The sequence below is a fragment of the Periophthalmus magnuspinnatus genome, chromosome 11 (assembly GCF_009829125.3).
Source record: "Periophthalmus magnuspinnatus isolate fPerMag1 chromosome 11, fPerMag1.2.pri, whole genome shotgun sequence".
NCBI classification, from domain to species: domain Eukaryota; kingdom Metazoa; phylum Chordata; class Actinopteri; order Gobiiformes; family Gobiidae; genus Periophthalmus; species Periophthalmus magnuspinnatus.
In genome coordinates this window covers 9,314,230-9,335,217 of record NC_047136.2, presented here as the reverse complement: position 1 = coordinate 9,335,217, position 20,988 = coordinate 9,314,230, and the positions used below count along the sequence as shown (strand labels likewise).

General features: G+C 39.2%; 1 protein-coding gene across 1 annotated transcript; it reads left to right on the top strand.

Moving 5' to 3' along the window:
* Nucleotides 1–1,484: 1,484 nt before the first annotated feature.
* On the top strand, nt 1,485–3,180 carry LOC117378582 (CUB and sushi domain-containing protein 3-like). Its single transcript, XM_033975207.2, has 4 exons — nt 1,485–1,590; nt 1,795–1,882; nt 1,977–2,112; nt 2,684–3,180. Exons 1-4 carry the CDS (start codon nt 1,492–1,494, stop codon nt 2,841–2,843), a joined length of 483 nt encoding a protein of 160 aa, XP_033831098.1. The 5' UTR covers nt 1,485–1,491; the 3' UTR covers nt 2,844–3,180.
* Nucleotides 3,181–20,988: the final 17,808 nt, after the last annotated feature.

The window sequence follows — 20,988 nt, the reverse complement described above, 5'->3', positions numbered from 1 at the left end:
CAACATAAGAGTAAAAATAATAAACAAACTTAAGGATTGCAAAGTAGTATAACCTTTTAAATGAGGGGATACAGTGATCTGTCTCCCCTTATGTTTAATGTGACTGTCCATTCACTTTTCGTATGATACTTGAACCTTAACCATGAAGTTTCTGGCACATTTCTGATGGACTCCCATAAAATCATCATCACTATTATCAGGATCATCCTAAAAAATATTCACCACTTGTCCCATTTGCCCCATCCTTCAATGCTGCTGGGGCATCCCATGAGGAGCAGTGCCCAGGGACTCATCTCCAGATCTTGAGCTAGGCTTGGTCAGAACTACCTTAGCTGGAGGATTTTACCTGTGGTGCATGTTTTAGGTCTACGCTCCTCTATGTCCCTTCTTTTGTCCGATGGCCTTACGCAAACATGGCACGCCTCTGCTCTGAGTAGTTTTAATTATATGCACTTATCTCCACTCTCCTGCAGCTGTTGTTATTTCATCCAGCACTCGATCCACAGACACGCTCCTATGCGCTCACGGGCCTCCCAGGGCTGTACACTGCAGGAGGTTAAGACCCTATTAAAACACAAATCCTGCTCAGACAGAATTGGTTTTGTGGAGCAGAGAGCAGGGAGCATGTGCACCATATCACAACCGATGCAGCTACTACGCCGACGGTTAACATGCATCTTCTGGCTTAGAGGAGCAGTCTTAGATCAATAACTGCTAAAGCCAGACTTGTGCCGCTATGGAAAGGCCAGCTGCATATAGCCTTTTTCACTCAAGATTAAGATGTCAGCTTGCTCCAGTAAAACATGGTGCTTTTCAAGGAGAAGGCTCACTGATATACTCTTCCGATTTCCTTTTGAAAGCAGGAGGGGGGACATCTGTTATCAGAGTGTGTGAATGAAGTAGTATTTTTCCTCATTGCTTTTCCCCGCCAGCTGAATGAAAATCTAACAAACACAGAAATACACCAGAGGCAAGTTGACCTGTGGAGCTAAAATGCAGCAATTCACAAGTGCTGGGTCAGAGAAAGGTTAAGGTAGCTCATTTTAAATTATATGATTTTGTCACAATGAAAATACAAGGACCAAAGAACTATGATTTCCAACCTAGAGGTCTATAAATGTTCACAGAGGGTTTCCAAGGGTTCTTAAAACAAGGACCAAACTTCAATTTTAATGAAAGGTTGGCTTATTAAATTGGTTCTTATAATGATTATTGTTTTATGACTTTTTTCCATTTTAAAAGCTTCAATTTCCCTTTAAAAACAGTAGTTTGGCAGGTAGATGAATGGTGAGGTTGCATTGAAAAGTCATTTACAAAGTGCAGGTCAAAATTGCGTGACAGAAATAAACGACTTTTAAATGCATTTTCTTCATACATCCTTTGCTGGAATATAAATGTGTGTACTAGTTTTTTATACAGGATTTTTGACAGTTATAAATGGTCTTGATTTTAGGAGTATACAAAGCTTCAGAGGCCAGGCTGCTCCTACTGATGTACCAGGTAAACTACCCAAACCAGGGAACCCAGGCCAAGAACTCAGCCGTATCTCCTGCCAAAATCATCGAAGACTCCTGGACCATGGATGGATTTGTAAGTGTCACAAGAAAACCTTTTTACAACTTAGAATAAGATGGCGGATCCCATTGTCTATTATGCCAAGTATAAAAAAGATGTCCAGAGAGATGCATTGAAGAAAAAATATGGAAAAGTAAATGTACATTAATTTATATGGGGTGTATGACATATATTTCTCTCTTTATATTTTCATAATGTACTCAATTATAATGTATCCAGGTTTCTGCTGAGCCCGATGGTTCCAGTTACGTGTTCCAAGGCTTCATTCAGGGAAAAGACTACGGACAGTTTGGACTCCAAAGACTAGGTAATATGCGATTTCACTACATCGCACATTACGCTGCAAATAATAGGCCTACTTGCTGTAGAATTTCAATGAATTTGTTTTTGGTTTATGACAGGTCTAAACATGTCTGAGAGTCATAATTCTCCACCGCCTCAACTCGGTACCAACAGTAGTTCTGTGGCTATCGCTATTCTGGTGCCTTTTTTCGCTCTGATCTTCACCGGTTTTGGCTTTTATCTCTACAAACAAAGGTAGGAGTCACTCAACATGAATAACACTCTAATCACCTGCATAATATGAAGAAACATTACTGTATTTAGAATGTTTATACTCCATCTGTTTATTTGTTAAGGAACACTTAAACTTTGCAGTGAAACAGTGCCCACTTAGGAAGAATTAAACTGAATTTTTCAACATATTTGGCCAGTGTCTCTGTTACTAACATGTGATATGATTATTCAGCTGTAAGTGTCTGAAAAGGCCTGCTATAAGGGAATTAGTTCTGGATGGGCAGATCTGAATCACACTAGGCTCCCTAAAAAGTCTAATCCTCCTTAAAGCTTGTTTACAGTATATTTACTCAGTGGCAGAGATAGACGCAGTGAATCACAAATACTGAATTTACAGAAATGAAGTTGGTGCACTATAATTGAGTCAGGAGTATATTTTAAGACATGCAATCTGCTTCACTGATTAAAACATTATTTAATTTCTAGTTGCCAGTTTCCTCTTCAGACATGTAATTTTAGTTGTGTACATGATGTAAAGGCTATTTCCACCTGCCTGTATGCTAATATTTGTAATTTCTTCATGTCATTACAGAACAACACCAAAAACCCAGTACACAGGCTGCTCAGTACATGAAAACAATAATGGCCAAGCTGCCTTCGAGAACCCTATGTACAACACCAACGCCAAGGCAGTAGAGGGGAAAGCAGTGCGCTTCGATCCCAATCTAAATACTGTCTGCACCATGGTCTGAGGATTGATTATCCTCACTTGAATTAAAGAACTCCAATATCTAATGGGACCACTCGTGGTGCAAAGTTGTGGAGGTGGGAGCAGGTTGCTTCGACTTAGAGCTGGCCACAAAGCTAAAAATGGATTGGAAATAGTTTTTGGTCCAATTTCTCTAAAGTAAAAGGAAACCCACTCTCCATGAATAAAAGGCATTTGCAATCTTCTGATGAAACAGACTGGAAGAAAAAGTCCCAGGTGAAGTATAGAGATGATTCTACAGAAAACACAGGCCAACTTTACATAAAATCAAGTACAGCCCATATTATACATGATCTGCATCTTCAGCAGCAGAAGTGTGACCCGGGAGTCTGACATGAGGTCACTCATAACCTTAAACGTGTGGCTCTGCTTTTAAATGGGCCTCTTCTGCTCAAATATAGTCCCTCTCCACAGAGATACAGCACCACACTGTTGTCTTCCCACTTGAACAAACAGCCGTGTGACTCAGTTTGGAGCGTGACATGAAGAAGATGTCATTAAAGACACTGTGAAGCGACAACATTGCTCTGTCCAGCTACGACAGGGAACAACAGAAAATAATCATTTAACCTACAAGCTTTGAGAAAAACAGTAGGAAAGATGTCTCCATGACAACCATGAGCTGGTAAAACTAATCTTCTCTCTATTTAAATTGAATTTAAGACACCATGGAGAGCAGTGTAAGTTGTTTAAAAATACTAACTACAAAGCAGTGGGAAATGGAACCCTAAAGACAGGAGCATAATCCAAACTAAAGTGGGATTAAAGTGAAGCAGAACTAAAGAAGTCATAGAGAGGAGTGTGCACTAACAGGACAGACTCAGCAGAGAAACTCCTCCTTTGTGTCCTATGATGAACTGAGAAGACAAACAGGAAGCAAACTACAAATCTAATGCACCTAGTGTGTCTGACACGAATCCCCAAAACGTTGGGTTTTCTCTCCATATGAAGACATGGAGATGCCCTGACCCTGTGAGAGACACAGAGGACTCACAGAGAGCTCTGGCATTAAAGCACATTCTGCAGGAGCGCCCCCTGTCTGCCACAGAGTGGACTGAAGGTCAAAGGCCACAGACCAGGAGCTGAATCTGAGGTTTACATGCAGCTCCGTCCTGACAGGGAAACATGAAGACAAAGACTGGTCTAAAAGCAGGGTCTCCAGACTGTCCCGCGTGTCCTCCATGTCCAGCACAGATGGACAGTTTGACACTGACTCAGACAGAGGGACAGGAGACTTTAGGAGGTTTTGTCCAACTACTGTGGATGTAGGTCCACTGTCATTCTGCACTCTATGAGTGCTTCTCTTCTTTCTTGTTTATTGCTGCAGAATCTTCTGATCTGTAAATCTATTGCATATATAGTCGGGAGCATTCACCCATCTATATTTTTGTGCTATATATTTACCAGAAGGGAGGGGCGTGTGGGAGAGATGGATTATCAGAGATATTTGGAAAAAAAGAAATATGCCACAGATGTGTGATATCAGAGAAGTTTCGGTTCTTTTGTAACGTTTCAGTTTTTGTGATGTTTCTCCCATTGTTGCTATGGTTCCACTGAGGCAATCAGGAGTGTCAGTGGTTCTGTCGTTGTTTATTGTTGACGTTTAAGGTTTACCAGCAACAATCAGCAGGTTCAAACTTATTCCAATCTTTTTACACAAGACAGAGCACTTCATATAACTTTGAACTTTAGAACAGAGTTTGTCTTTTCTTTGAGCTGGTGTCCATCACAATGTCCTCATGTCAGCGTCTTAATGATCAGCCAAAAACTGCACTTTAAACTTCACATAATGTGATGCTGCCCACATTGTACAGCTCAAATTCAAAGTGGATTTTATTCTCTGAGATGTCTAGAAGGCAATGGTAGCCCTATAAACATGTACGCTATAAAAAAGAATAATGATCATTGCTGGTGAACTGCCCAATATGAAGTGTGAATGTCTGTTTAAGTCTTTTGTAAATTTTTTTGTTTTGCTATTTTTCATTTTTGTTTCTTCAAAATGTGCAGGTGTTAAAATGGAATCTATTTTAAGGACGAATAATAGATTCAACACTATTTACAAAGGGTGCAGGTCTGATGCTTCAAGTTGGGTCTTCTCTTTTACCCCCAAATAAATAAAATAGTTTTATTAGATTATTAAAATCAAAATTTATTATGATCCAAGAAAACCATGGGGAAAAATAGCCTTATCAACTCAGCTCAATGTCCCATTAATAGTGCTTGTGTTTTTGTCTCAGATCTGCTTTGTGCCATAGTTTCACATGTGACAGTGTTCATTCAGCCCCTGTCAGTCTGTGACAGCATTTTCACATGCCACTGATGAAGCACTACTGAGAAGTGTCAGATATCTGTGTAAATGCCTCATATCCACTCTTTTTAAATGGAAACTCTTGTGTGTCCATGCTAATGCATTTTCTGCACTTCCAAAAAGCATTCAACAAACATCTAGTGAAGTTTTCAGGTTTTCAAAATCAAGTGAATCTGTGTTCATTTGAGTTTAATTATTATATAAAACCAGTAATTGTATTTGCTTATAGATCTACAGTGGACTGACGCAACTATTAAGAGCCTATAAGTCCACCCATTTAAAATAAAAAATGCAATAGTATGGACCTTTTGGATAGGCACCACATTCAACACTTTAAAATAACTTGGTGCCAAAATAGCTGAAAATATCTGTACTTTTTATATCCCCACTATCCAACCCCCTCGTGCCATAAGTCATCATTTAAAACAAAGGTAGCTGAGGTATTCCCCGTTTGTTCCCATGTCAGATAACAATGTTGTGTTGCTATGGTGATTTATATTGACTTTGGGTTGACTGTTGCTGCAGTTTTGTCATTTTGTGTCTTTTTCTTGGGTATGGATCTGACACAGTGCCTACCAAAACCATAAGACCCTCCCTGTCATGAAACGCGTCACAGACACACACACTTGGACTACGATCACACCTGCTCAGCTTTTGCTTCTCATCTGAAGTTATTTTCTTCTGTTTTGCCACAAGCTTGTCCTACTGACTGACCGCAATAAGACCCATGTGAATTGGAAGACTTGACCGTTTCTGCCTGGGGACATTGGAAATATTCACCATTTGAAGAAAAAAAAACTATAAAATATAGAATAAAAAGTGTTTTGTACAGAAATATATTTTTATGATGAAATATTTGTAAAATGTATGAATCTATTATGTAAATTTTCAATGCAATGTAAGATTAAAAAAGGCTAATTGCTTTTTGTATAAATGTGTCTTGTTTACTGTGTCATTCACTTAGATTTTCAAACTAAGAGCTTGTGCGCTCTGGGGAAGTGAGAAGAAATAGGCCGACCTCTGTCCAAATGTATTATATAGGCCTAATTACATTTCAAGTGAGAGAGGGGGGTTATCTCACATGCACCACCGTAAGATACAGCGGATTTTATATGTGAACTATACACTACCACTTTAGAATGAGAGTGAGTGGTCTGTCAGAGTCAGTCCTTATCAGCCTCTGACTATAGTGCACCTTCTTTGGCCAATTTCAGCAGGATAGAGCCCAACTGACCAGTAACAACTACTTTAAATAAGTAGATGAATAAATTAGCCAACTACTTACAGTTTTAAAAACACAATTTGTCTTTCAAATGTAGGTAGGTTTAGTTTATCAATACACTCTGTGGCTCTTCATATAGCCTATGGCACATGTGTCAAACTCAAGGCCCACAGGCCAAATGTGGCCCACAACAAGGTAAATTAAAAGGTATGTCTGTCTTAAAATGTCAGTTTATCAGGAGATACACAGTTATACAGCCATATTTTTTTTTACATCTATGGAAATACATATGCAATATTTGTAAATTGAATACGTAATAAATACAGAAAGTTTACGAACAAGTTTAAAAAAGCAATTACCGGTACATTTATTTTACATTACATCTGGCCCTTTGAGAGTAACAATTTTGCTGGTGTGGCCCTTGGTGAAAATGTGTTTGACACCCCTGGCCTATAGCCTATAGTGTCTGATAATTAATGAAATCTTGGCCAAAGAAGAATTATCATATGGCCTGTAAAATTGCAGGAGACCCTTTATCTTTGTGGTGGGGACCGGCTGGCATATTTTGATCATGTGGTGGTTTAGCAGCTAGAAACTGAGAATGTCTCTATGCTTGTACACAGCAGAGGTTAGAATAAGATCATTTAAGAAGTCCAAGCTCTACCTTTTCTGCACTTACAGAAAAGACCCTCAGTACAGAGCACATGAGGCCGTATCCATCCGCGCTCTCAATCACACGCCCTATCTGGCAACGCTAGAGCAATAAAATAGTCCAGACCGCTGTGCTCATTATGGACCTGCTCCAGCTCATTGTGGATGTGTCCTCATGTGGCCCCGTGGAAACATCCAGAGATGTCAGATCGGCCCTGACTCACGGCACATGCTTTAAAAACTCTATTTCAGTGTGAGGCCACGTGTTTCTTGTGTCTGTTTGGCAGAGCAGACACTGAGCACAGTGTGACCCTCTGAACATGTTTATCCACACTTTTATCTTACAAACACCGCCCAGAAGAAGAGATCATTGAAGTGGCTCTGGTTAATTAAAGGTAAGTTCATGTGAAACTTGAAAAGCTGTTTACTTGGCCTAGCCCTTCATGTTAGCTAATAGCCCAAAATGCAGCTTTAATGTGGCCAAAATACAAATCCCCATGAGGTCATTCTTCAACATCATTAACATGGTTTAACTTTAATGTTAGTGTGGGCTGATCTGGGTTAAAGCTAGAATCAGTCTGTGGATTCAAAGAAGCATATTGTCAAACAAATCAATCAAATAATGAGTTGTAGTTGATGACCGTGTGTGGCCACTAGATGGCGCCCTTAGCCTACATTCACTATGAGGTTACAGTGGGAAGACACTGTCCCGGGACAGTTTGCGGTCTAAGCAGAGAAAATGACTACATTTTTACAATATTAATTTGAGGCCTTGTAGTCATACTTGTAATTAACCAGAAGATGGCGCCTTGTTCCTAGTGAACTGAAGTTTGCACAACAGACTAGTGCAATCCAGTTTGACACATTTGACAGACTTTTTCAGATTATTCGAAATGACAATTAATTATTTTAAGTAGTTTTACCAATAATGGCTTGATGCATTGTTAATTTAGCTTAACATAGTGCAATGAAAAACATAAGTTATTCGTCCTAGTTGAAGTATGTTCCCTGTATAGTATTTCTCTGAAGGTTGCATTTCCCCTAGTAGAACAACAGATGGCAGTAGCTGCCCTTGGATCAAAATAGGGCACTGGATTGGCCTATTGATAATCTTAACTCCATACACTTTTACTATGTAGTTCTTAAATAATACTGCACTATATTAACATTTCACTAAAGCAGTTTTCAAACCTGAGTTTTTTTTGAGCTTGTTGACTCCCCTGACTTTTTGTTGTACTTAAAGTGTCATTGTTGGTTATTTAAAATCTCACCTTCTCATAGATCTTGTAGACTGTGCCCCTTTTTCAGGGGCGAAGAGGAGAAGCCTCTGTGGAGCGTGCTTGGACAAACTGGGACGAGGTGAAGGTGCGGGAATCATCTAAAAAGTCCTTCTGCAACTCTGACCCATGTGAGTTTCCAAAGACTTTCTATATGTCCTGACTTTTGAATAATGCATAAACAAATACCCCACACACAAAACTTGTATACACAAACTTTTAAATGACACAATACATTAGAGCAAGAAGACCCATTTTAATATGCACTGTTTATTAGTATTCTGCATTTTTCTTTACACTTTACTATTGTAAATATTTATTAGTTTAGAAGATTTTCACTGGTAGCATTTACACCAGGGGTGTTCATTACGTTGATCGCGATCTACCAGTCGATCGCGAAGGCATTTTGGGTAGATCACGTCCCGTCATCCATCCAGTCACATGACTAATATACAGGACAGTCAGATTACACCTGACCCTGGGTCACATCATGGGCGCTGCACACGCATAAACAAGCGCGAGTTAGTTTAACCCTATAGCGTCGGATCCTATCGTTGCCGATAGAGCGTGGTTGCGGACTTTCCAACAGCGTAACTCCGCGTTACGTCGCGCTCTCATGTAAATTCAAACGGCGTCTCAAAGCAGAGACATGGGGCTATCTAAATATTTTACCGTCATTACAGTAATCTGCCTCTGTTGTCCCTCGAAGGTGATGAATGAGAGTGCGGTGCTGCGGGGATTTTCCCAGTCATTTATTCGATGGGTAAAGGCAAGGCAAGTTTATTTGTATAGCACAATTCGTACACAAAGTAATTCAAAGTGCTTTACAGAATAAGAAGGACATTAAAATCACACAAATAAAAACATAAATAATCACAAATAGTCATCATAAATCATCGTAAAAGAAAAAATACGGATGGATGTGTAAAATAGAAGTAGTTGTGTGAAAAAATGCAGTAAATTCTGTTACTTCGTTTAACATGATTTTTATGGCTATAAAAAAAAAGACAAAACCGTAATCAACAAGATTAGCTCTGTTATCGCTTTTAAACGAAAAATGCTATTTTACTCCTGGCTGTCAGAAGCTACTGCCCAAACTATGCATCTCTCACTGATTCTATTCAGTGCAAGTCATCAGAGCAGTAATCATCAACATCAAGTAATTATGAACATGTAAGAAGTTCAATTGTGTTGTGCAGTATTATCTCATGACATTCTGCAAGGTACATCAAAATGCACTGTACATGTAAGAATTCATAATACATTTACAAATAAATATATGTTTAACATTTTTGTATTAGGTGGTAGATCTTTCAGACACGATCATTTTAAAAGTAGCTCACATACTGAAAAAGTCTGAGCACCCCTGATTTACACCTTAGGAAAGCTGCAACAATTAGCTTTATTAAAAAAAAAGAAAAAAAAAAGATTTTTCCATTTGACTTCATAGAGGAAACGCTGCCTGTCTGTTTTGTGTACATTCATCATTAAAGAATTTTGCACAACCCTTTCAACTTAAGTTGAGCTTGATTGTCACAATCAAAATCAGCATCTCTTCAGTTCCTCCAGCTCTATTCTTGTATCTGGTGAATTCCCTCTTCCACATTCCTCCATCTTCTCTCTCTTTCTCTGTGGCTGCTCAGATCAATCCGGGATTAGGCTTGATTACACGGACTGCCCACTGGGACGCTTTATTTCAATGAATTAGTCGGGCGCATGAACAGAACTGCAACAGAACGGTATTTTGTAGCAGCCACATAAATTATGCATTGTGTGTGGATATTCTGTGGATATCGGGACGCCTTGATCAGCTTTTATATGGCTGAAATTGAGAGTGAGAGAAACGGTTAATTGCCAGTGTTGTCATATGTAATCGTGGCTGCATTTGATGTACAATGGCAAGAAAATGCACACAGGAGCTTATTTATTCATGTGCTGATGGGGATGATGCTTATGATGAAGAGGAAACCCTGATAAACTGTTTGTGGTTTCAGATTTTGACCATAAAAATACTGCTACACTTTTTGAAGACTAACATTGTAAATAAGAATTTGATTTTAATGTTTTGCCTGGTAAAATAAAAGTTAAATCATATTTTAGAAGACAGTGTTCTCCAATACAATATTGCATGCATACTTTTAATTACGATAATTCATTTTTTATTTCTGTGTTTATTTATTTGTGTGTGTGTGTGTGTGTGTGTGTGTGTGTGTGTGTGTGTGTGTGTGTGTGCGCGTCTGTATGTACAATGAAGATAAAAAGTATTTGAAAGCCAATTCAATACCACAATTTTACATTTGGCTCCAAGTGATTAAACAGAGTGGATTTAAACGTCTTTTCAGCAGTTGTTTCAGGCTTTTTATGTCATATTTCTACTACTTACACATTCTCATCCACAGTAAAGACGTTTCTATCATAATATTTCACATTTTTATTCGCTATTTTTACACTTTTAAATTTTACAATTCTTGATGATTTACTTTATACGAAAAGTCAAAGCATTTCATAATTGAAGTGCAGTTATGTCTGTGCACAAGTATTCTGATAATACATAGCTGATCTATAATGTTTCTTCCACAGCCCCTCTCCAGTCGCTCCGAGAGGTAAAGTTGGCTCCGAAGCTCCACTGCTCGCTGTGACCAATCGATTAGCATGACATAGCCAGCCGTGTCCTACAGCGCGAGGCTACAATGTAAGATTAAATACTGGCTAGATCCTCATCAGGGTAGAAATCAATGGTTGTTGTTAAGGGCAAATGTGTGCAGGACTGTGGGGGAGGGGACAGCGTAGAGTCACTTTACATAGAGGGTCCCGCTCTCTCCTCATTGTGGCGCCGGGTGTATTGACCTGAATGGGAACAGGATGACACCGAGGTTTGTCACCATCTTTACTTCCTCATTGACTTTGAACCACACGTAGACCTAATGTAAGCAAAAGCACCACTTGGCCTACAGTATTTCCAATAATTAAAATGTATTTCTAAGGATTGGCTAGTGTATATTATTTGTTTTATATCCAAAGCCAGTCTTCTTGACATACAATCCTACCAAGCAATGTCCCAACGTTTTGCCAGAACAAAATTTGAACAAATTTTCCCAGAATGTTGGCAATTGGCAATTTACTTTATGCTGGAAAAAATCCTTAAATGACCTGAATGAAAGCCCGTTCTGCGGAGATCCAAACATTTGCCCACTACGATTGCATTGGCTGAGGTCCTTTTTATCAACAGTGTAAAATGTATGATGGTGGTTTTAGGGTTAATGTTTATAGTTTTTAGATTTTATTGGACAGGGTATATGAACGCATGACAGGAGTGAAGAGTTGGAGACATTCAACACGACATACGATCAGAGCCAGGAATACTGAGGTTGACAGAGCCTTGCATTTTTTCCCCATTCTTTTCCTTTTTTTTTCTTAAACCACAAATGTCTTTTTACTGTATAAGTCACATATCCAGTGGTAAACGCCATGGAGCCCTGCACAGCGACTGGTGGCTCTGTGTTGTGAACAGTGTATCATGCTCTGCTGCTTGTCATAATGTTTTGTCATTTTAGAAAGCTCACACCAGGGGCCGGGAAACACTAATTAGGCAGCATTAATGCAAATAAAATAAGGGGAAAAAACAATAGTAGTGTGTGGCCAACATCACAGCTTGGAAAAATGCCAGTGTCAAGTATGTATTTAACGTGCATACTTGAGACTGGGGATTAGTTTTTTTTTGTACTTGAATATTTTGAGGATACAACTTGTCTTCCTATATGTTGAAAAGTAAAAATGCTTGAAACTCAATTTGTATACCAAGGGCCAGATTTGATTTTCAATAATTATTCCTGTACCGTTATGATGATTAAACCCTTTTAAACAATGGAATAATTAGAATGTAATTTTAAACACAAAATATGAGATTTTGATGTAGAGTTCTGATCGATAAAGACAATTCTAAAATTTATTCAGGAAGGGTCATATTTATGTAATTTCTGTGCAGTTTTGATACAACTATATTATCAATTTCTCAGGGTTTATTATTATTATTATTATTATTATTATTATTATTATTATTATCATTTTATTTTATTATTTTTTTTACAAGCCTAGAACAACTCCCACAATTTCTTCTGGCTTGAGTCTGGCTTACGACTTCTCTATGCCTCGATCACACTTAAAATTTGATTACAATTCTACAAAATGATTGATACAGTGTGAGGTGAGAACAAACAGCGAAAGTGCCTCTGTTGTTGTTTTGTTTGCGGTGTAATTAGTGCGTGGCCTTATGCGGACGAGCTGAAGCAGCAGGTCAGCTTCTGTGAAGTGCTTGTTAACTAGTGATTTATGAGTCTGCCTTATTATAGTGAGATTTCATTGATTTGTGGAAATTGCCCAGCCCCCAGTTATTGTGCGCCTTCCACGTTGAGAGGGGAGTGTGGTCAAAACTGATTTACTTAATGTTTAATGAGTTTGGCTGTAAATCGTATGGTCAACAGCAGCGCACAGGTAGTGTATCAGTGTATGGTATAAGACTGCGCTGCTGGTACTGGACTGTGTTGTTCCAAGAATGCATGCATATACTGTGTGTATATATTATTTATTTATATACATGTGTATGTATATATATATATATATATATGTATATGTAATTATACAATTACACATATACACACACACATGTACACATAGTTCCAGTTCATATACAGCGGGGCAAAAAAGTATTTAGTCAGCCACCAATTGTGTAAGTTCTCCCACTTAAAAAGTTGAGAGGCCTGTAATTTTCATCATAGGTTCACTTCAACTATGAGAGACAGAATGAGGGGAAAGAATCCAGGAAATCACATTGTAGGATTTTTTTTTAATGAATTAATTGGTAAATTCCCAGGTAAAATAAGTATTTGATCACCTACAAACAAGCAACATTTCAGGCTCTCACAGACCTGTAATTTCTTTAAGGCGCTCCGCTGTCCTACACTCGTGACCTGTATTAATGGCACCTGTTTGAACTTGTTATCAGTATAAAAGACACCTGTCCACAACCTCAAACAGTCAGACTCCAAACTCCACTATGGCCAAGACCAAAGAGCTGTTAAAGGACACCAGAAACAAAATTGTAGACCTGCACCAAGCTGGGAAGACTGAATCTGCAATAGGTAAGCAGCTTGGTGTGAAGAAATCAACTGTGGGAGCAATTATTAGAAAATGAAAGACATACAGTACAAGACCATTGATAATCTCCCTCGATCTGGGGCTGCACACAAGATCTCACCCCATGGGCCACCAGTAACACACTACGCCGCCAGGGACTCAAATCCTGCAGTGCCAGACGTATCCCCCTGCTTAAGCCAGTACATATCCAGGCCCGTCTGAAGTTTGCTAGACAGCATTTGGATGATCCAGAAGAGGGTTGGGAGAATGTCATCCAAAAAACACCATACCTACGGTGAAGCATGGGGGTGGAAACATCATGCTTTGGGGCTGTTTTTCTGCAAAGGGACCAGGATGACTGATACGTGTAAAGGAACGAATGAATGGGGCCATGCATCGTGAGATTTTGAATGAAAACCTCCTTCCATCATCAAGGGCATTGAAGATGAAACATGGCTGGGTCTTTGAGCATGACAATGATCCCAAACACACTGCCTGGGCAACCAAGGAGTGGCTTTGTGAGAAGCATTTTAAGGTCCTGGAGTGGCCTAGCCAGTCTCCAGATCTCAACCCCATAGAAAAACTTTAAAGGAAGTGGAAAGTCCGTGTTGCCCAGCGACAGCCCCAAAACATCACTGCTCTAGAGGAGATCTGCATGGAGCAATGGGCCAAATTACCAGCAACAGTGTATAAAACCTTGTGGAGACTTATAGAAAACGTTTGACCTCGGCCAACAAAGGGTATATAACAAAAGATTGAGATTAACTTCTGTTATTGACCAAATACTTATTTTCTACGATAACTTGCCTGCAATGCAATGTGGATTTCTGGATTTTTTTTCCTTCTCATTTTGTTTCTCATAGTTGAAGTGTACCTATGCTGAAAATTACAGGCTTTCTCATCTTTTTAAGTGGGAGAACTTGCACAATTGGTGGCTGACTAAATACTTTTTTGCCCCACTGTATTGAACGATAAGTCGATATAGTAATTGTCATGACAGACCTACCTTTGAACCTTTTCTTAATAAGTATATTAGGGTTTTGATTTATTACAGGAATAGTAGTCCATATCCATATCCATGCTTTTTAGTGTTGACATTAGTACTGTGACAACACTAAAAAAAAGCCTTCACCATAAAAGGTCATGTTTTAATAATGACATAGAAGTAATAATGTCCAAACTAGACTTTGTTAACTCAGGCTTTTTACTGAATGACGTTTGTAATGCAAGCTGCATCATTTCATAGGACATTCTCAGAACAATTGCAAAAATGTTATTGTGAGCTTTTGACAAGCGCTTTGATTAGTTGAGATGGTTGTTTTTAAAAAACACATTTTAAACTTGGACAAACTATTGATCCACAAGGGAAATTACTTCAGTGTGAGTGAACAACAAACTTGAAGACGAGACTGAAAACTTAACAAGTAAATCATATGTGCGTTTCACAACATTACTGGTCCTGTCACTCAAACAAATGCATACATTATCATTGTCAATCACAAGCATTAAAAATGCACTTTATATTAAATTTGTTATTAATCCAACCCAAGTGGTGTTTGCTATAGATGAGTGAACAGCAGAAAATAGATCCTCCATTCCTGTTGTACACCTCTGTTTTCCTTTGCCGACTTCATACCTGTCTATAAAAAACCTGTTCCTTTATCCAAACAAGTGAGGGATCTCTGGAATCATGGGAGATATAAGGCACGCTGGACCTGAGCGTGCTGCTTGTACCGACTCACCCAACCCCTCGTCGGGAGCAGGATTTGTTTGACTGGGGTAATTGAAAGTGTTTTAAACTATTATAGCAACCGGAGGGCTTGTTTAACTGTCGAGCTGCCAGTCAAGCGGGTGGGCCGAAAGCACGCGGCCGTCAAGCGCTGTCAGTCAGTGGAAACGAGAAGTGTCGGCTTAATGCATTGCCCGGCGAGCTGCGAGAGAGAGAAAGGGAGAGAAAGAGAGGGGCAGAGAGGGAGACGGAAAATCAGTGCATTGTCAAGTGGCAGAGTAAGAGCCATCAGAAGAGCAGGTGGATAGGAGCTGTCGCAGGCTGCTGTTAGACAGAGTAGTGCACTATAGTGAGTGTTTGTGGCGAGATAAAGGGTTAGAGGGATGTCGGGGATGTGTGAGAAGCCGATGGACAGACAGACGTTTTGTGGCTGTCTCCAGAGGCTTTTGTTGTGATTTGAGTCGTAAGAGGGGTCAAGGCACCTCTGCAACAAGTTTGATTTTCCTTCATTCTCTCAAGAGGGGAGAAATGTATGCTGTCGGTCCAAGTGGGATGTGTGAATGCTGCACAAAGACATGTTTGGAAGAAAGAAAATAAGCAGTTTTGGACTTGGTAAAGGAGGAGTAATGGTTTTCGTAGTTGTTAGTGGTGTGGAGAAATATGGTAATGGCAAGGTATAAGAAATGGCAAAGGATATAACTTTAGTACATGAAAATAATTGGGAACAACCCCTTTTAATGTAGAATTTGATACACAGCATAGACTAAAGAAGTGGACTAGGGGAGTATGATGTCACCCATAGCGTTCCGCTCCAGTTGATCAACCTGTTGCTAAAGTTAGCGGGAGCGACCCTCGGGAAAGACAGCACCTGATTTGTCTCTTATTAATGTTCATATCTTGATTTACGAACGCAATAATGAAAAAAAAGCTGGTCAATACCAAGATTTTAAGACCAAAAGGACGAGCTTGTCTGACTTCACTGGCTCCCATCTCACACCAGCATCAATATAAAATCCTGCTCCGCACATTCAAAGCCATCCATAACCTTGCACCTCCATACCTCTCAGACCTCCTCCATATTGCCACACCCGCTCACTCTCTCCGCTCCTCTTCCTCTCTCCATCTCTCTGTTCCCTCAGCCCGGCTTGTCACCGTGGGGAGCAGGGCCTTCAGCCGCTCTGCTCCCCAGCTCTGAAACTCTCTTCCCCCTGACCTCCGCAACACTGACACACTCTCACACTTCAAATCCAACCTCAAAACCCACTTGTTCAGACTGGCATATTCTTTATAATCCACACCTGCCCTGTCCTTTTCAGTGTTTTTTATCTGAATGCTTTTAACTGTATGTTCATAATGTTGATTTTAACTGTCTGTATATGTATATATTGTATGTAAGGTGACCTTGAGTGCCCAGAAAGGCGCCCTATAAATAAAATGTATTATTATTATTATATACAGATGTACCGTAAATTTCGGACTACAGAGCGCACCTGATATAAGCCGCACCAGCTAAATTTGATGAGAAAATCAATTTTGTACATATATAAGCCGCAGGTTTTCATATTGTAACATGAGATATTTACACAGAAAGACGGTGCACCGACACGCTTTTTTTTAAACTGTGCCTGAAAATTGGCACCAACACGACATCAACACGGGATGAACACACCTGCAGGTTTAGAAAATAAAGCTGCACCAACACGGAAAATCTGCTTTTATTTCCTCTGAAAACTTTTGTCGTCTTTTTACATTGACCAAGTTGGATTCATTGATGTCGAGCTTACATGCAGTGGCTCTATTTCAGGGGTCGGCAACACGCGGCTCCGGAGCCGCATGCGCCTCTTTCAGCCTTATAGTTCTGCATGGCTGAAGTGTATTTTATTTGTGTTAGCTCTTTTTTGTTGTAGTTTAAATTGGAAGATTATTATGATCTTAAAATAAAATTATATTTTCTTATTTTTCGTTGCTCAAAATAAGCGTCACACTCGCGGAACAATGTTCAAAACAAACACCGCTCACGTCTCACGTCTCACAGACACAGACACAGCTCACAGTCCTGCGTAAAGAGCCCTGATTTTCAGACACTGTGTGCACAGGGGTCAGGAGCAACTTTCGCCCATCCCTAATGACACACTAATAAGCTCGTCCGTAGATGTATCATGAAAATCCTGCTGGAAATCGCCACAGAAATCTATTTGATGTAGTAGCAAGTATATTATCTGCTCTTGTCTCCGCGATGACGTTTCACGTATAACACATCAGACACGACGCACAAAAGTAGAGCCACAAGCGAGTGAAAATGAGCCAAAACAAAAGTCTTTGGAGAGCTTTTAACAAAGGGGAAAAGGACAACTGAGGAGCCAGAAGAGGAGACTACGATCTCCAAGAAAAAGAAAGATAAATTTAACAGACAATGCCTACTTAAAATCTGGGTTTGTCGCTACAGGTGACTCTCACGCACAGAGTCCGCTCTGCGTAACATACGGGAAAAGCAAATGAAGCAATGAAACCTTCAAAACTGCTTTGGCACATGGAGAATAAGCACCTGGGATTAAACGATACGCTTTTAGAGTTTTTTTGTTGTTGTTTTTTTTAAAGAAACTGCGGAGCAGAGTAGACATAATCACATAATCAGCGCAGGGCTCACACTGATGCAGCGGTTTGGTGAGTTGTATTTTTTTAATGCACTTAAGTTGTTTTTGCCATATTTATCTGCCACGTGTAGAAGGCTTGTCCGTGAAAATAAAACCCACATTATTCCGTTATATTTCTATTTAACACAGTGTTATCTTCATTTTAGATGTCAAAAAGTATTTGCGGCTCCCAGTGTTTTATTTTACGTGGAAAGTGGGTCCAAATGGGTCTTTGCAGGTTAAAGGCCGACCCCTGCTCTATTTCCTTCTGTATCTTAAAAACTGCATCATATCCATTTCATGATGCGCAAAATGATCGTTCAAAATCAAAACTAGTGAATTCTTCAGAGCAGAATCTTTCCCCACGTCTGTCTCACTTTTACGTTTACAGCTAGAGGGCGCCCCCCAGGGGCCGTTATCCAGTAAAAATTCCATAAATAAGCCGCACTGCTGTATAGGCCGCAGGGCTCAAAGCGTGGAAAAAAAGTAGCGGCTTATAATCCGAAATTTACGGTATATATTATTGTAAAAGCACCTTTCAGAGTCAAAATAAGACTGAGTGCTGTCTGAATCTAATTATAAACAATCTTATTGTCTCCGAACCAAGAAATAAGACGGATGTGATATTGGCGTGCTAGTTGTTAACAGTGGTGTGAGAAGTGCTTGTATACTCATGTTGAATAACAGGGGTGCTAGGAATGTGTTAGCAAATAATAGAAATTGTTTGCAGTAGTCCAATTTATTTTATAGGATTAGAAGTAAACAAGTAAACTAATAATAGGAAATTAATAGGTTTGATGTACCTTCCCAAATGTACCAAATACACATGTTTTTTTGGTTGGTTAATTGAAAGGTGGCATTATGTACAAAGGGTTAGGATTTTATTTAATTTTTTCTCTCGTAATTGTCCTTGTTATGTAATTGGCAAGACATACACTGATTGCACAAGAATGTTTTAAATGAAGTAAATCATTGTAATCTTTTGGGTTTATGTATTCCCAGTTGTGACTTCCTGTGCAGCTGTATGTACATTTGTGTTGAAAGAGAAAATGATGTCCACGTTCCCCTCTGCTCCTCCTCATACAGGCTGCTCTTGTCTTCTGCTCATATATTTATTTTATCATTTTGTGCCGTGGTGCTTGGTTGCCGCGGAGGGTCGTCGTGGCACATACCTTTGTTTCATCTCGACATCTCCTCTAGTGATTTATAACACGCACATTCGCTCCAGCACCACCTTTTCCTACCCACAATCCCTTTTATCTTCACCAAATGATCACATTATCGCGGCTAACACTAACACTGGGCAGAGGAAGAGGTCTGTGTTGAGCTAAACCAGACGGCGTCAAATCATTCCACCATGTTGGGAGCCCAAAGTGGTAATTACCTGTAATTGGACTGGCCTGTTTTCTAGGGATGTACCGATACTTGTATTGAATATCGGCACCGATCCAGGAACATTTAGCTAGAACAAGTATCACTTCCATGATATTGGTTCAGCCGATAACCTGATTGGGCCTTTTATTGGATGTAATAAGACTATTTACTGGCAAAATTTGGCCTAGAACGTTTGTTTCATACAAAACAGTTAAATACTGAATAAATAACACAACTGAACACATTTTATAGTAAGTTTACTGTATTTTGATTGAAATAAAATACCCTTTTCAGTCCCTACACTAATATTGGTTAAAATTTGGTATCAACAGATGCCAAAAGCCAGTATCGACATTGAAGTATCGATATCTGTATTGGAACTGAAAAAATGGATCCCTACTGTTTTCACTGACTTGTCCATTTTCTTATCTTTACCAAAAATGTGTATTTCCCCAAATATTCATGGCTATAATTAAAAGCAGTTTATAGTATATTACTTTACTGTTTTCTTAAAAAATGTCCCATTTTGAGTCTGAGTGATTATACATTACCCAAGGCCTTGCAAATGGCTAAAATGATCTTGCATCTAATGTTCATACATATTGTAGCAGTTACTAACAACTTGACACAGAATTTAAAGGTATCACTTCAAAAGGCCTCACATTGTAAAGCATTAGTAAGAGTTTCATGGGAGTTCTTTTCTAATTCAAATTTGAGGCACTTTTCTTAAAGTAAAGCTAAAATAATGCAGCACATAATTTTACTTTTGCTACAGAAATCTTGGTAACACTTTATAATTAGTTGAATTAATAAAGCATAATCAAAGACTTAATTAAGCAATTAGGAGTTGAGTAGTTACCGGTACTAGCCTCAATAAACTATTGGTTCATTATGAGTGTCTTTGTTCATGCTTTATTTAGACTAGTTTTAGTTACTATAAAATGGTACTAAGTATATATATATAAAATGTGTTATCCTGGAGTTGCACATAGTAGTGTACAAGCACTTAAGTATAAAACACTTTTCTCATAAAGATGTAAATTATGTTACAGCTTTGGCAAAACATTTCTTGACTCACTTTGAGGTTTTCCACAATGATGAAAACATTTAACCCCACAGAAACCTTTGAAATAAACAGATTTCTTTTAGCTGTCTGTCTACAACAGAAGTTGCATGAATATAAGTTAAAATGGTGGCAACGTCAGAGGAAGCACCACCCTGTAGAAGTAATGGGAATGTGATACTTTAAAGTGTGATGATTTAGTGTGGAGGTAAAGAGCATGTGTCCTCAGAGGTTCAAACAGGACGTTAGGCTGAACACACAGGCTCACAGTGGAATAACATGAGGGGAGATGTTATTATTACAAGGCTGACTTACAGCCATTATGTGGAGACACTCAGAGGGGGTGAGTACAGTATCAAAACAACAGAAAAAACATAGTTTTACCAAAACCAGAATTAATTTCATGCTTTCAAGATAATATTTTTTATTGATTTATTTTTAAGAAAAAAGTTAGAAATAGCCTCAAGGCTCAACCCCATGTGACATTATTGTAGAATGTGCTACTGTATTTTCTTGTGAAAAGTGCCTGCTTAATGTGTCTCGTTTTATGTTTCCAGCCTTGTTGCAAAATGTGAGTTCATGTTGATGTATTGTGTATTTTGGACTGCATATTGTTGAGCTCTTGTCCAGACTCTCCCTGTTGTGTGGTCGGCCTGTGCAGTACGTGGCAGAGGCTAAATCACAGTGACACAGTTGAGGTGTGCCCCTGACACCGTGCGATGGGACGCGCCCCGATGC